General features: G+C 29.4%; 1 protein-coding gene across 1 annotated transcript; it reads right to left on the bottom strand.

Moving 5' to 3' along the window:
- Positions 1-2,993: 2,993 nt before the first annotated feature.
- On the bottom strand, positions 2,994-11,310 carry LOC132740039 (uncharacterized; the record flags this gene model as incomplete). Its single annotated transcript, XM_060727894.1, has 3 exons — positions 11,137-11,310; positions 10,691-10,819; positions 2,994-3,109 (listed from the first exon to the last, which is right to left on the bottom strand). Coding segments are annotated over exons 1-3 (405 nt in total), but the record flags the coding sequence as incomplete, so codon positions are not given.
- Between the last annotated feature and the right edge of the window lie 2,910 nt (positions 11,311-14,220).

Raw genomic sequence — 14,220 nt, 5'->3', positions numbered from 1 at the left:
GAAATGAATTGACAATCCTATTTTTTTTGTGCTACTCGTAGCCCGATTTGAGAGCGAAAGGAGCGTTAATATCAATCTTCTTTTAGTACCTGCATTCTTAATAAATCTAAAAAAAATGAGAAATCGTACTATTGAATTTATATGCATACGAACAATTTTAATTTCAGTTACAAGTAACAAGTAACTAAGAGTCAATCATTACTTTCTTTATCTCGCTGAAGGTATATTCTACCTAACGCTGTAACAAAATAATAACAAGCACATAAATGGTCTACTTCTCATTTTTTGTGCAAAATCAAAAGGAAATTGATAATATCATATACCTTTTATGCTTTATTGAAGATAATTTTTTCAAACTCTTATTAACGATATTTAATACACTTGTTACTATATATAGTAACAAAATTGCCTATGATTTCAACTGATTATGAGTGTCACGTGACCTATTATGAGTTTGCGGCCCGGGGCCGAGAACTAGTTATCAGCCCGCAGAACATGTGCACGTGCACAAACTGAAACCATGACGTCATATTTTACGTCATCAAACAGTTAACTGTAAAAGTGAAAGTAGGTTGTCAGCACGAATCGCTTTATTTCTAGAGTTTTAGCGTATTTAGTACAAACACATTTTTGTTACTATTGAAATTTGAAGAAATAATACGACAAATTCGATCATTCCGAAAAAAAAGGAAAATGAAACTTGCTTCTAGATTCTACTGTACTGCTTTGAACACACAAACAGTAAACGTCTCTGTACAGAACAGTAGAAGAGTAGACAAGAATTTCAACGAAAGAACTTCAAAGTATTTGTTGTTGTTTTTTTGTTTTGCTTTTTAAAAATGCTACTATTAGATATACCAAGTGTATTAAAAACATTGATACACGTCAGAGTAAGCCCTCGGGACCATTATTCATTTCGCGGACCGATTATCACCTTCCGGCCCTCTCCTGTCGTGTATTAACCTCTTATTAAACAACACATTTTATACTTAATAGTTTTAGTACTATTCTGCTATGATACAAAATATATATACACAATATGTTATTGTAAATATACTATGATGCCGGATGGAAGTTAAATGTTAAAACGCTTTTATTTACGAAAGGTTACAAAAAATGTAAAGTTTTGTTGCATCTTATTATCTTAAGGCCTACGATAGAAAGAGATTCTTTAGATAGACAGTGCATATGGTAATATCAAACTTATTGCATAACGCGTTTTAAAAAAAACCCAACTTCATTTTTAATAAAAAAAATTTCTATAAAAATTCAAAAAAATGAAAATAACCGGGACCCCATAAAGAGAAAAAAATAACCCGTCGTTACTGCTTAACTTTTTTTTCCTCCTCCCTTTCCCATTGTTTATAAAAACCCCAAAGCACCATTAGGTCCCGCTTCCTGGACCAGGTCTGCCAAAAAGTATATATCATAGCATCATATGCGTAAACAAGTCCACCTGTAGCTACAACCAGCGGCCCGTTTTAACTCGTCGTAAGCCGAAATTTCCCCATTACCAACAAACCGGGAAACCTGGAATTTAACTCCAGATTGGTTGGGCTTGAACCTAAAAATAATGATTTACAAACCCCAAAAAATATTCATTTTGACTATATAAATAATTCCCGTTTACAGTCTTTAAATTTCTTGGTTGGGGAGTAAAGATTTGTATGATATGTGTTCGTTTTATAAAGACCTTTGTTTCTAAGATTTCAGCATATTTGATATTAGTCATTATATTTTATTTAAAAGGGAAACAAAATGTTACATGAAATAAAAACATTTCTTCCTATTTTAAAAAGATTATCTTCTGATCAACAATTCATAAAAAGGTTATTTTCATAGTCACAATGTTTTTTTATTTACCCAGCTTTAAAAAACTTCCCTAGTGATATCGATATTTCTTATTCTTAGATTTGACCAAGAGAAAAACGTAGTTTGATATGTAAAAGACGTAGTTAACGATGAATTCCTCCATGCATACAATTCCAAAGTTCCTTCTTAACAGCATTAAAATTCCAACCATCTATCCAGCGAATACAATCTGCAAAAAAAATGCATTATTAATAGAGAGTTAATTACCTTCTTCCGTGCATTATGTATATGGATCTGCAGAAGCACTAAATAGGGTGATCAAACACTATACTGACCATAAAGCATACATTCCAGATCCGATGTTTCCCGTGTTTCATTTTATTAATAAAGACACAATTACTTGTGCCATTATCTCCAAGTGCTATCTATAAATTGTATTATTAATCAATACATATCTTAATTTGAAAATTTTCATAACTGCCTTTATCATTACAATAGTTACTCCAAACCCCCACCAAAATTTAAACATTTTTAAATTTTAAATTTAAATTGACCTAAATTTTTAAACCCATTAAAATTAATACTAGTTTCATTAGGGTTAAAAAATAAGACAAATTTAAAACTTGTTTATTTGGTCTTTTTAATTGATAACATTTATATCGGGATTTTTTTTAAATTTTAGAATGAAATTTATTCTGAGTCGGGAATTTTTAAAAGGGAAATTCTCTTGGGGAATATCACATACATAATTTTCCCATTAATTTTTTTTGTAAAAATTTTGGGCTTGGTTAAACAAAAAAATAAAAAAAGTATTATATAGAAAACCATTTTAAACCCTAAAAATCTTTTAAATTATATTTGGGGATTTTTGTCTGAGAATAAAAATTTGTTTCGTTGCGCAATTTTTTTTTTTAAATTTTAATTTAAAACCCTTATCAAAATTTTAAATATATATTGTTATTATTTTACCAGTCCAAATATTAAGCAATATTGTGTTTCATTTTTACCCAAAATTTATCATTATAAGTGTTATTGTTCTTCTTTGCCGCTTTGCCATTATTAGTATCATCATTAACATTATCATCATCATCCATCATCAATCATCATCATCATTTATTATTATTTTACTATTTATAAATTTTAATTTCCATTAGGTTAAACCTAACTTAAAAGTAACTTACAATTTCAGCTTCAGACGTTCGGTGCCCAAACTCTAATAGTTTCATTGGGGCTAAATCCGTACCCACAACAAAAAGTTCTGAGTTGAGTTGCTGTCTACATTCCCCAAATGAAGAACCTATCAGTATATTAAAACATTACATTTAAAATTTAAAAAACGCGAATGGTATCTTATCCATTGATCTGAGTTTATAGATCTACAAAATTATTCGATTGAAGATAATAAATGGTATTGAAATTTTGAATACAAGATTAGTCAAAATAAAGGAAAAATTACCGATCCCAAAATTTTTTTTTGGCGGGAGTTTTTAAATTACTTTAAAAAAATTTTAAAATGATTTTGTTTAGATGATAATCTTTTGTTTATTTTTTTGGTAGGGTTGTACCTTTCCCCAAAAAGATGTTTTAATTTTCCCTAATTTTTTAAAGATACAGATTTTAATTTTTTTGGGATTAAAATTATTTTTTTTTTTTAAATTTTATGTATACATTTTTTTTAAGGGGAAATTTTAAATATATTCCGGGTAACTAACTTTTTGCAAAAAGGAGCCATTTTAGTTATAGGGCACTACTTACTAATTTTTTTAAAAATTTTAAAACTTTTTTAAAAGTTAAATTAAGACAAATCTGTACTTTTTCCCTATTATTTCCCTTTTTCCCTTTCCCTTTTTATATTTATCAAAATCATTTAAAATTTCTAAAAGGGTGAAATATGTCACCATGGCTAAAGTAAAGGGGAAACCCAAATTTCAAAAAAAATTTTTATAAAATTTTTACGCCTAAGTTTAAAACAATTTGATAATACGATTAATCCCCAGAAAGAACTTTCCCTTTTTTACAGATTTTTTAGATATTTTAAAATTTCGCAGATGATAAAAATTTAAAAACCACAAAAAACGTTCATTAAACCATTGGGGTTGGGAAACCAATGTAAAATTCTAAAAATAAAAAAAACCCTTCCCGGGGTTTCAAATGAAAGAAAAATGATTTAAATAAAATATAAAACGTCCAAAACAAATTTTAAAAACACTATGCAAAAAAAAATTTTTTTTCACTGCAAACTAAACGGAAGCTGTTTGGGTTTATTTCAGGGGAAAAAAGCCAAAAAAGTTCCCGGGAAAATTTTTAAAAAGGGAAAAATAAAGAAAATGCAATTCTTTTAATTTAAAAGGGAATAAAGTAAATTTTAAAAATTTCTCTTTAAAACCTTAACTGGGGAAAAAAAGTTTTATCGATGAGCAGCCCTGGTCAAAAAGTAAATCTGATTACTTAAAATTTGACGAAAAATTAAAAGTTTCCTAAACTGAAACTGAAATAGTGCAAATATAGACCATTTCTTGCCCAACCGGCGCCGACCGATGGGGTCCCGCTTAGAAATTTACCCAAAAATTCTATTCAAAAATTTTTCCCTTTTTGAAAGCTCTTTTTTAAAAAATTTTTTGAAAACCCAAAACTTCCCCGAAAATGGAGTCAAAGTTTTTTTCACTCCCAAAAATAAAAAAGATTTTAAATCAATCCAAAAATTTTCAGGGATTTCTTTTAAAAGGGGTTCCCTTTGTAAAAAATTTTTTAATATTTAAAATATTCGGGCTACTAAATGGTTGATAAACTACAATGTAATTGATGAGGCTCAAGCTGGATTTAGGAAAGGCTATTCAACAATTGATAATATTTTTACTTCTTTATGTCTTTATCCAGAAGTACCTGTCGAAGAAACGGGGTAGATTTTATTGTATATACATAGATTTTTGCCAAAAGCTTTGAAAGTATTCAGCATCAAACAATTTATGGACGCTTTTTCTAGGAAAATAAGATCAAATGGAAAATTTTTAATAATTATAAAATCTATGTAATGCAAAGAACTTAAAATCATGTTGTTTAAAGTTGATGACAAACTAACAAGCTTCTTCTCATGTAATACTGGAACAAGCAGGGCTGTGTTGGAAGTCGATAATTTTTTCACTTTTCATAAATGATCTAGTTTACTTTTTGCATGAAAAATGTAATAGCAGGTATTTTGTATCCAATGACATTGAAGAGTTAATTGCTATTTTTGTTTGCTGATGATGTTTCTAGCTTTCCTGACACCGTTATAAATCTACAGCAGCAAAATAAATTATATTGACGATTATTGTAAATCTGTTAAGATGAAGATAAACTTAAGCAAAACGAAAAATTCATTGTTTTTAGAAATGGCGGTGTTTTTGAAAACAAACTGAAAAATGGTTGTTTAATAATGAACCTATTGAAGTTGTTCAATTTTACAAATATTTAGGTGTATTTTTCACACCAAAGTAAGTATGGTCCAAAACACAAGAGATGCTTGCACTACAAGGACTTAAAGCTTCTGCTTGTATATTCAAATTTTCAAAGACAATTTGGTCACATTGATCCTATTGATATGTTCAAAATTTTTGATTCAATTGGTAAAAAACCTATATTGTGTTATGCGTCAGAAAATCTGGGTTATAATTATGTTGATAAGATTGAATCTGTACAAGTTAAATTCTTGTAAAAACAATATTTTAACTTGACAAAATACAACAACTATTTTGCTCTTGGGGAAGTGGGAAAATTAAACCCCTTTACTATCTATATGGACAAATTGTGTTAAATACTGGTTTTAAAAAGACCGTTTTGGAGCATCAAAGTACCCAAAAAAATTTTATTTTATGTTAAAAAAGACTACCGAATCTGGGGCGGAAAAAAAGGGGTGGCAACATTAAAAATTCTTTTTTTAAAATGGTTTTTGGGTTTCTATGGGTCCTTTTATGATGTCGGGATACTTTTAAACATTAATCTTTTAAACAACGCTTATTTTATTTTTTTTCACAAAATGGCAAATGTGTTATCTTTTCCTTTAAACATTACATTACAATACTTTAAACTTTTCTTAAAGTTTTAACGATTATTTAAGTTTAAGATTTAGCATATAAAGTATAAGAAGAGCTTTTTCTAATTTTCGCTGTTCATGTCATAATCTTATGATAGAGAAGGTAGACACATTGGAATAGATAGAGATTTTAAGATATTGCTTTCATTGCCTAAAGACAAAATATTTATGTTATTGAGGATGAATATCATTTTTTCTTTTGAATGTTCACTATATAAACAATATCAGAGCTGTCTATTTTAAAGATACATGGTTACATCATCATTTCCCACCATTTATTTTATTCTTTCATGTCATCAACAATAATAAATGAAGTAATATCTATTGCTAAATATATATATTATGCAATGAATGTAAGAAAGGAAGAGATAAATACTGTATAATTATTTACAAATTCAATTCATTACATCTAGTAACAAATGTATTTGCAATTTTATCACTCTACTGTTTGATGTATTGTTGTACTTTGTATTTTGGGCCTGAGGCCTATATTACTAGAAATAAACTGAAACTGAATAAACTGAAACTGAAACTGAAAATATTTAAAACCAGAAACCAAGTAATTTTAATTTGACGAAGGTCGCATCTAAGGCTGACAACAAAAAATCTGTATTTGCAAAGATGATTTTTTAAATTGTGTTTTTCCCAATTTCATTTTCACCGTTTAAATTTTTGAATTGCATAAGTTTACATGTTTTTTTGTTTTTAATATATTCTTTTTTTGGGGCCCGGGTTTTTTTAAAGACCTAAAACCAAACGATGGGGGGTTTTTTAGGGAAAGTCATTTTTGAACACAAAAAAGATATATTTCCCTCCATATTAACCTCAAAAAAACTTTAAAATTTTTAAATTTTTTTTCAAAAAACAAACCCTTTTTTTTATAAAAAAACCACAAAAAGTTTAAAAGTATATTTAAATTTTTCCATACAGCGTTCTTTTAAAAAAAATAACTTTAAAAAGTTTCATTAGGTTCTTTTTAACGCAAACGCTACGTTAATCAAAATTTTTTTCAAAATAAATTTATTTAGATATCAACTTACCAAAACATAAATCATATGTTTTAACCATATCTAAAAAATAAACATTTTAAAAACAAAAAAATTTTAATTTGTTTTTTATTTTGGGGAAAAAATTTTAAATTTGGGACTGCCAAAAAATTCCCGTTTGGATTGTTTCAAATTTAAATTTAGACCCCTATGTTTTAAAAACGTTTTTTAAAAAACCTTTTTTTAGTGTTTTTAATTTAAACAGTGGTATATCAACATACAAACATTTTATAACATCATATTCCCAAATTTTTTAAAAACATTTTCCTTTCCAAAAGAATCAAAAATAAATAAAACAGGATATGTTTTCCCTAGACATGGAAACTTAGTTTTTTGATATCACCAATAAGGGTAATACCTATCCATTAGGGTTCCTTTAAAATATGTTCTGAAACTTTAACAAAAAAATTAATTTTTTAAATGAAATTGGTTAAAATTTTGAATTACCTAAAGTATCAAGTTTTATCTTTTTAAAGACTTTTTTCCCAGACGTACAGAGTTTAAAAATCAAACAATTTAAAAGCTTAAAAAAAAACCAATTACCTACAAAACACGAGGGCGAAAAGCCCCAAACATTTTGTTAAAAGTATTAAAACCCTTTTTTTTACCCTTTTTCCAAAAAGGGTTTTAAAACATTTTAAAGGGCACATTCCCAACCTTTTCAAAAACTCATTTTACATATATAATTTATTTGATTTTTCAAAAAAATTTATTCTTTTTAACCGACTGAAAATTTTTTTCATTGTAATAATTTAAATTTTTTACTATCATAAAAATTTTAAAAACATTCAATTGGGGGTTTAAATTTTATATCTTTTGGGTTTTTATATTCATTTTAAAGGGCCCCTTTCCCCCACTAGAAATGCCCCTTTTAATTTTATTTCTTTAAAAATTTTATATTTTTTTGTTACCTCTATATTTCCAAAAACCGGACAGTTTTAAATTTCTATTTTTATTTCCCTCCCAAAGAATTAAAAAGTACATTAATCGCTTAAAAGGACTTTAAACCCCTGCTCCTTTAAAATTTTGAAATAAAAATGGTTTTGCCCCTGCCCCTTTTTGCTGGTTTTTAAAATTTTGGGGGGTCCGGAAATTTAAATTTAACCATTCCGGGTTTTTTTGGTTTTTTTATTTTTAAACCCGTTTAAACTTTTACTAATTGAATTTAAAAACGGCTCGGGAACAACATAATTCCCCTTTTTGAAAATAATGTTGTCTTTTTAAAATTATTATCAATTTTAGATTTTTAATCAAGAAAATTAACACTCAGGGTTTTTTTTAATTTCTATAAATACAAACCTACAAAAGGAAAAGTTTTTCTTTAACGAAAACGAAGAATCAAAATAACTTTTTTCCCCTTAATTAAACCCCCTACTTTTAAACACACATAGTAATCGATAGGTTTCCAAAATATGTTTTCCTCCTTAAATAAATTTCCTTTCTTTTTCGAAATCTCAGGGGGCCCGGGAATTTTTTCCCAAGGGTCCGGCGTTTAAACAAATTTCGGGGTCGGGAAAATTTGGGCCATTTTCCCTATGGGAATTTTCCCGGATAAAAAAAAAATGGCTTCATATGTTTTCAAAATTTTGCACAAGTTCATAATTATAAATTTTTAAACACAAATAAACCATTTTCTAAATTTAAAAAGGCGATTACGGGTTTGAAAGGGGTTCAATTTTGGGGAGGTTTTAAATAGGGGAAATGACGCCATTTAAATATATACATAAGAAGTACGTAAAAACTTTTTAATTTTAGGATTTAAAACATTCAGGTCCCATTACCATGCGGGCCCCGATATACAAAACAACAAAAAATACAATCAACATTTAGACAACATAAATATGTACATGAAACATCATATTAATACAATAAATAAGTAAACACATTTTTTTCTTATAATTATAGAGAAGTGACATTTTCATAACTTCAGCATGGAAAGTACCAAGAAAGTAGATCAATGTTGAAGAGTTAGAAATTTAGAGGGCTGTTCTAACAGTTTTAATTAAACATTTTATATGATACATAAGATTATTGTTTTTGGAAACAATATGTACAAACAACTAGTTAGAAAATTGCCACTGGATAAAAGAGGCTTTAAATTTCCTAAGAGTATCAGAATTTCGAATATGTTTTGGTATGTTGTTCCATACCTTATGACCAGACTAATTATATGATTTTCTAAAGAATTCTGTTTCTGGCTTAGGTACTGCTGGTTTTTCATTTTGTATAGATCTTAAGTTAAAATTGTGTTTGTCATTTACTGTTTGGAATTTATTTTTCATATAAATAGGAAAGGATGGTTCATTTATAGAATTATACATGAGGATTGCCTATTTATACATACTTCTTTGATCAAAGGTACGGTGTCCTTATCGTGCCATTTATTTTGTCGTCCGTCGCGTTTAAGGGTCAACGCACGACAATGCGAATTGACATAGCGATGACAAAATTTAATACCACACCGGAATAAGCGGTGCAATTCAATATGATACAGCAAGGAAAATAAATTACCTTCTGACGATGACATGCCGCTTGTTATAACAAATTAACATCGCACCGCTTGCCGGTGTGGTATTAAATTTTGACCTGTCACCGGTAGACGCAAGACAATACGAAACGATATTAGTCAAAATGTTGCTTCGCATTGTTGAGTGTCGCTTCGCATTGTCGAGTATCGCTTCGCATTGTCGAGTGTCGCTTCGTATTGTCGTGTGTCGCTTTGCATTGTAGCGTGTCGCAGTGTAAAAGTCAGTCAGAAAAAGATCGCGACATTTTATAAAATATCGCTCCGTGTTGGTGTGTGTCGTATCGAATTGTCAAGCGTCGTATCGCATTGTCGCGTGTTATGGTCTGTATTTCTGCTCATCCCGACACCCGACAACGCGAAGCGACAATGCGATAACGCGAAGTGACAATGCGACAACGCAAAATGACAATGCGACAACTCGAAGTAACGCTCGACAATACGAATCGACACTTGACAACACGAAGCGACATTTCTAAATGTCGCCCTTTTTTACATAATATAACTTAACGACATCGCGATATTTCGTTTGACAATGTCGAGCGTCGCGGTACGAGAATTGACAAATAGCATAGTCACACATAATAAACAAATATCAAATACTGTAACAGTTTGTCGTCCGATGAGCTTAATGAAAGCTTTTTACCATTTATCAAGCTAAACCCAGCTAAAGTAGATAGATGTTCTTGCCTGCAACACATTTTTTTCTCAGCTGCTCTATGCTGCAACATTTTTTCCAACCTTTTTCCAATTCAATTTTCAAGATGGTCACAGCTCTTTAAATATTGAGGTTAATTTTTCTTAAAGAAGGTAAATTCTTACCCATATGTAAATGCTATCTAAACATAACGCAAAGCCATTCTACCCATAAGCAGCTCTTCAACTTGCAACCGTTTAATGAGTGCGTCAATTGTTCAAAGGATTTAAAATTCATGGTCTGTCATAAAGTAATAACAAATGTTATTATTTCTATAAAAATGACTTTCATAGATCTTAAAACTTACATATTTTATAGGTCGTTTGTTAAGTATTCATATGTATGAAAGACGTATCCGTTGGGCAAACTTACAATTTTCTTTCAAGCTTCAGAGTACTCATAGTATACTTGATATTTCATTTCACCAAAAAAATTATCAATCATGCTCTATAGGCACAGTAAAGATAAAAAATACCTGTCAAAATGGCATCTGTATATTTTGCACAAAAAAAAATAATGAATTAAATATGATATTAAACCTGTGTATATACAGCGACCAAGATTTTCATTTGATTGCGTCGGAGAACTTATTTCAATGTAAACATCGTTGTAAATGTAAATTATTCCGCCGTATCCTTCTGGCTGATCATCATCTCTAGCACGACAACCTATAAAACATATAACACAGATCTAAGCGAAAACATACCGTTCTACGTTTGAATGCTCGGCCAATTTTAATACTGGAAGAAAAAAAGAACGAAAATATAAATATATTTAATTTATGAAATCGTGATTATTCTTGACGGCAATTGTCTTGAAAATAAATAAATTGCACCAGAAACATAAATTTAGGTACTGCATTGCCACTAAGAAAAATACTGTCATGTAGGAAGATATATAATTATAAGGATTTTTTTGTAAAGAAAGCCTATTGTTCGGTCATGAATTTCAGTTATGAGGACATTACAATAAAGTATTTTATTACCTGACCCTGGAAAAACAATGTCATGTAAATCATTATAGACTTGCACGTCAACAAGCAAGGGTGTTTCACCAAGGCCATGCTCAATGGATAGTAATGTCGTGTTAGTGCCAGCTTGTGCTATCATATCATACCAGGAGCTTACAAAATCAGGTTCTACCATTAGCCTCGTATTCACGTAAAATGGTACCACTTTAGAATATTAATATATATTCATTTCAAAATAACATTCAAATGGAAATTATAGATAATATCAGAATTTTTTATACATATGATAAGCAAGCGTGTGTAAAAAAACACTAGAATAAAAATAACGTATTAACGATGAGACTAGTAAGACAAAAGAATTATGTAACTCGGATATACAATCATAATTCATTTTCGATAAACAACGGCAATATAAGACCTTTTCTGAATACTCTCGGCAGAATTAAATTCATTTTTACTTTAAAAATCAAGTCCTTTTTAAAGATTTTAAATGCTGTACATTTCTTTTATAATAATTACTTATTTTTATAGCTATTTTTTAATGACACAAAACTCATACCCATGTATACTACAAAGAACGAGGTAAGAAAAACTTTATATCCTTCCATTTCAAATCCAAACAAGCTAATAAATATTGAACGCTTCAAAAATAAAATGGCCCAAGTGCTTTAGATAAAAAAGATACTCAAATTCATCGACCAGATCAATGCAAATTATTTTTTAGATTACAAATTGAAAAATACCACAACTTCAGTGAAGTATCTTCCTGATTCACTTCTGTCGCTAAAGGGAATCGATTATCTATATATCTTGAAATCTTCATGTCAGTGAAAGAATTCAAATTTTAAGTAATTTTGATAAGTTTAAAGTCTTCTTACCACTGCATTATCTTACATTACTATTGATTCAAAGTTTAAATTCCAACTGTTTTAATGTAAATGTTTGTTTTCTATTATAATATTTGGGATGTATATAGATATTCTGTGTACATTTTTAGAAGATTCTGTTGTCATTAGAAGTAAGTATTTGAAATATGATGCTTCAACTGATGTGTGTGTGTGTTTTCATACCTTTTATGTCAAGCTAGAGAAAAATATAATTCCTAAAGACCCAGATGGCGCAGTAAGATCAGCAATGCGACCTCATTGCTACCTAATTTTCGTTCTATCTCAACAACAGGAGTCCATGTTTAAATGGTATGAAATATCTGCAAAGATTAAAACACTTTCTTTTCGTTTTCCTGGTGTATACATCACCTTTATTTGCTCTTCCACGGTTAATAAATTGAAAAATATTATTAATCTATTAATTCATATGTCGTATCTCTTTTATAGCAGAAAGTGTTTTGGCTTCTGTATTCAGGTATTTCTTCAGTTATTACTTTACATATAGGATCCATTTTGAAAATATTTTGCATTCATTTCATCCCCTCTTTAGATCTTTTTCCTGGAGCTAACAAATACTGATATCATCTAACAAGCATGGTCGTGATACCTGTAAAACATACATTTACGGGCCCTATTTTAAGAGTCAATCAATTGATCCCTATGCTACCACACTTCTCCCTTAAACTACAATATCTCTACAACACTCTTAAATATCTAATTCATGAACGTATAAAATTACTTGCAATAATTTAAATACAATATGAAATTCCCATTGTTGTCTTTAATTTTTTATGAACATACATTCTTTGACAGATCCTTAAATATTCACTAAAATTCATTTAGAGAGATCTAGGTTAATTTTCAAAAATATTGTATAGTCAACTGGTTTTAGAAGACAGAGTTTATACAAACCAGTTTACACTGATTCTCCAAAAAAAATTAAAAAGATAACACATGCAAGTATTAAATTTTATTATCACATAAGCATGTATGTATATAAAGGACACACAATAACTGCACCAGTGGTGGGATTGTCGAGTGTTTAACGCATCGGACTAGTTATCTAAGGATAATTTATGAACTAATAACTGCTTATTACAACTCTCTTTGTCTTGATTATTAGTCATACATAATTCATGAATAATAATAATAACATAACAAATAAAGATATGATTATAATACTTCAATGAATATGCTTTTTTATTTAAAAGAAGCACCAAAGAAAGTATTAATCGTTATGTATATACACACAAAACAAGTCTGATTTGCAAACAATAAAATGAGGTGAGTCTGCAATAAGGTTAGGTCAACACTTCAATTTGTTTCCTTTCAACAATTTATTTCAAAGAATGACCCAGATGTATATCGCTTGACGACTGGCGTGTATCTTTTATGTGTTAATATGGCGTATGTACAAACATATTGAAAACATTGAAGTGTATAATAAATGATCATTTTGGTCATATAACTATATGTATTTTATTTAAAATCATTGTACTGTTTTGCCAGTTTGTCTGACGTTCACGCCTTGAAGTCATTCCATTAAAATATGACAGTTAAATTTTATTGCACAAGTTAAAAGTATCCTGAACAAGGTTTTCAAATGATTGCTTTTTTTCTTCCCGATTTCCACATAACATTTGAAGTAGTTTCAGATAACTTATTTGGATATACTATGCAAGTCCTATGCTATATTTTCTTGATAAATGTTTATTTATTAATATATTTTGCAGCATGAAATCCATGCTAAAATATGTTTTGATCGCTAACGAATTTTGTACGGTTATTCATCCATTTCTATTTACGTATATTGTTCAATAGTACTTCGACTGATTCAAATTTGCTTATCATTTAAAAACTTCTACACAAAACAAAATATTAACATGAAAATACACTTTCGATTTGTTTAGTACAAATGTGTGAAATATCAGTTATACTCCATCTTTGAGGCATCACATTTTACATTTACTTAGTAACATAAATATCGACTATGTTTCATGTTACGCGTGTCCTGGTCAAAAAAAATCTGCATAAAGGCCCTGTCACACCAGACTGCGCTTTCACTCGTTCTGATCACGCTTCTACAACGTTCTTTGCGCTTTTACAGCGCTAATACGGGGCTCTCTCGGCATTCACACTTCGCTGAAATCGTAAAGCTCTCTAAAAGCGCCGTGCACACGCAGTATAAGCGCGGTAAAGACGCCGCACAAAC

Source organism: Ruditapes philippinarum, unplaced genomic scaffold (assembly GCF_026571515.1).
Source record: "Ruditapes philippinarum isolate M1 unplaced genomic scaffold, ASM2657151v2 ctg1255_1_1_1_1, whole genome shotgun sequence".
Classification (NCBI taxonomy): Eukaryota; Metazoa; Mollusca; class Bivalvia; order Venerida; family Veneridae; genus Ruditapes; species Ruditapes philippinarum.
Note: the sequence above shows the minus strand (reverse complement) of the source record. Positions and strands in the feature narration are given on the sequence as shown.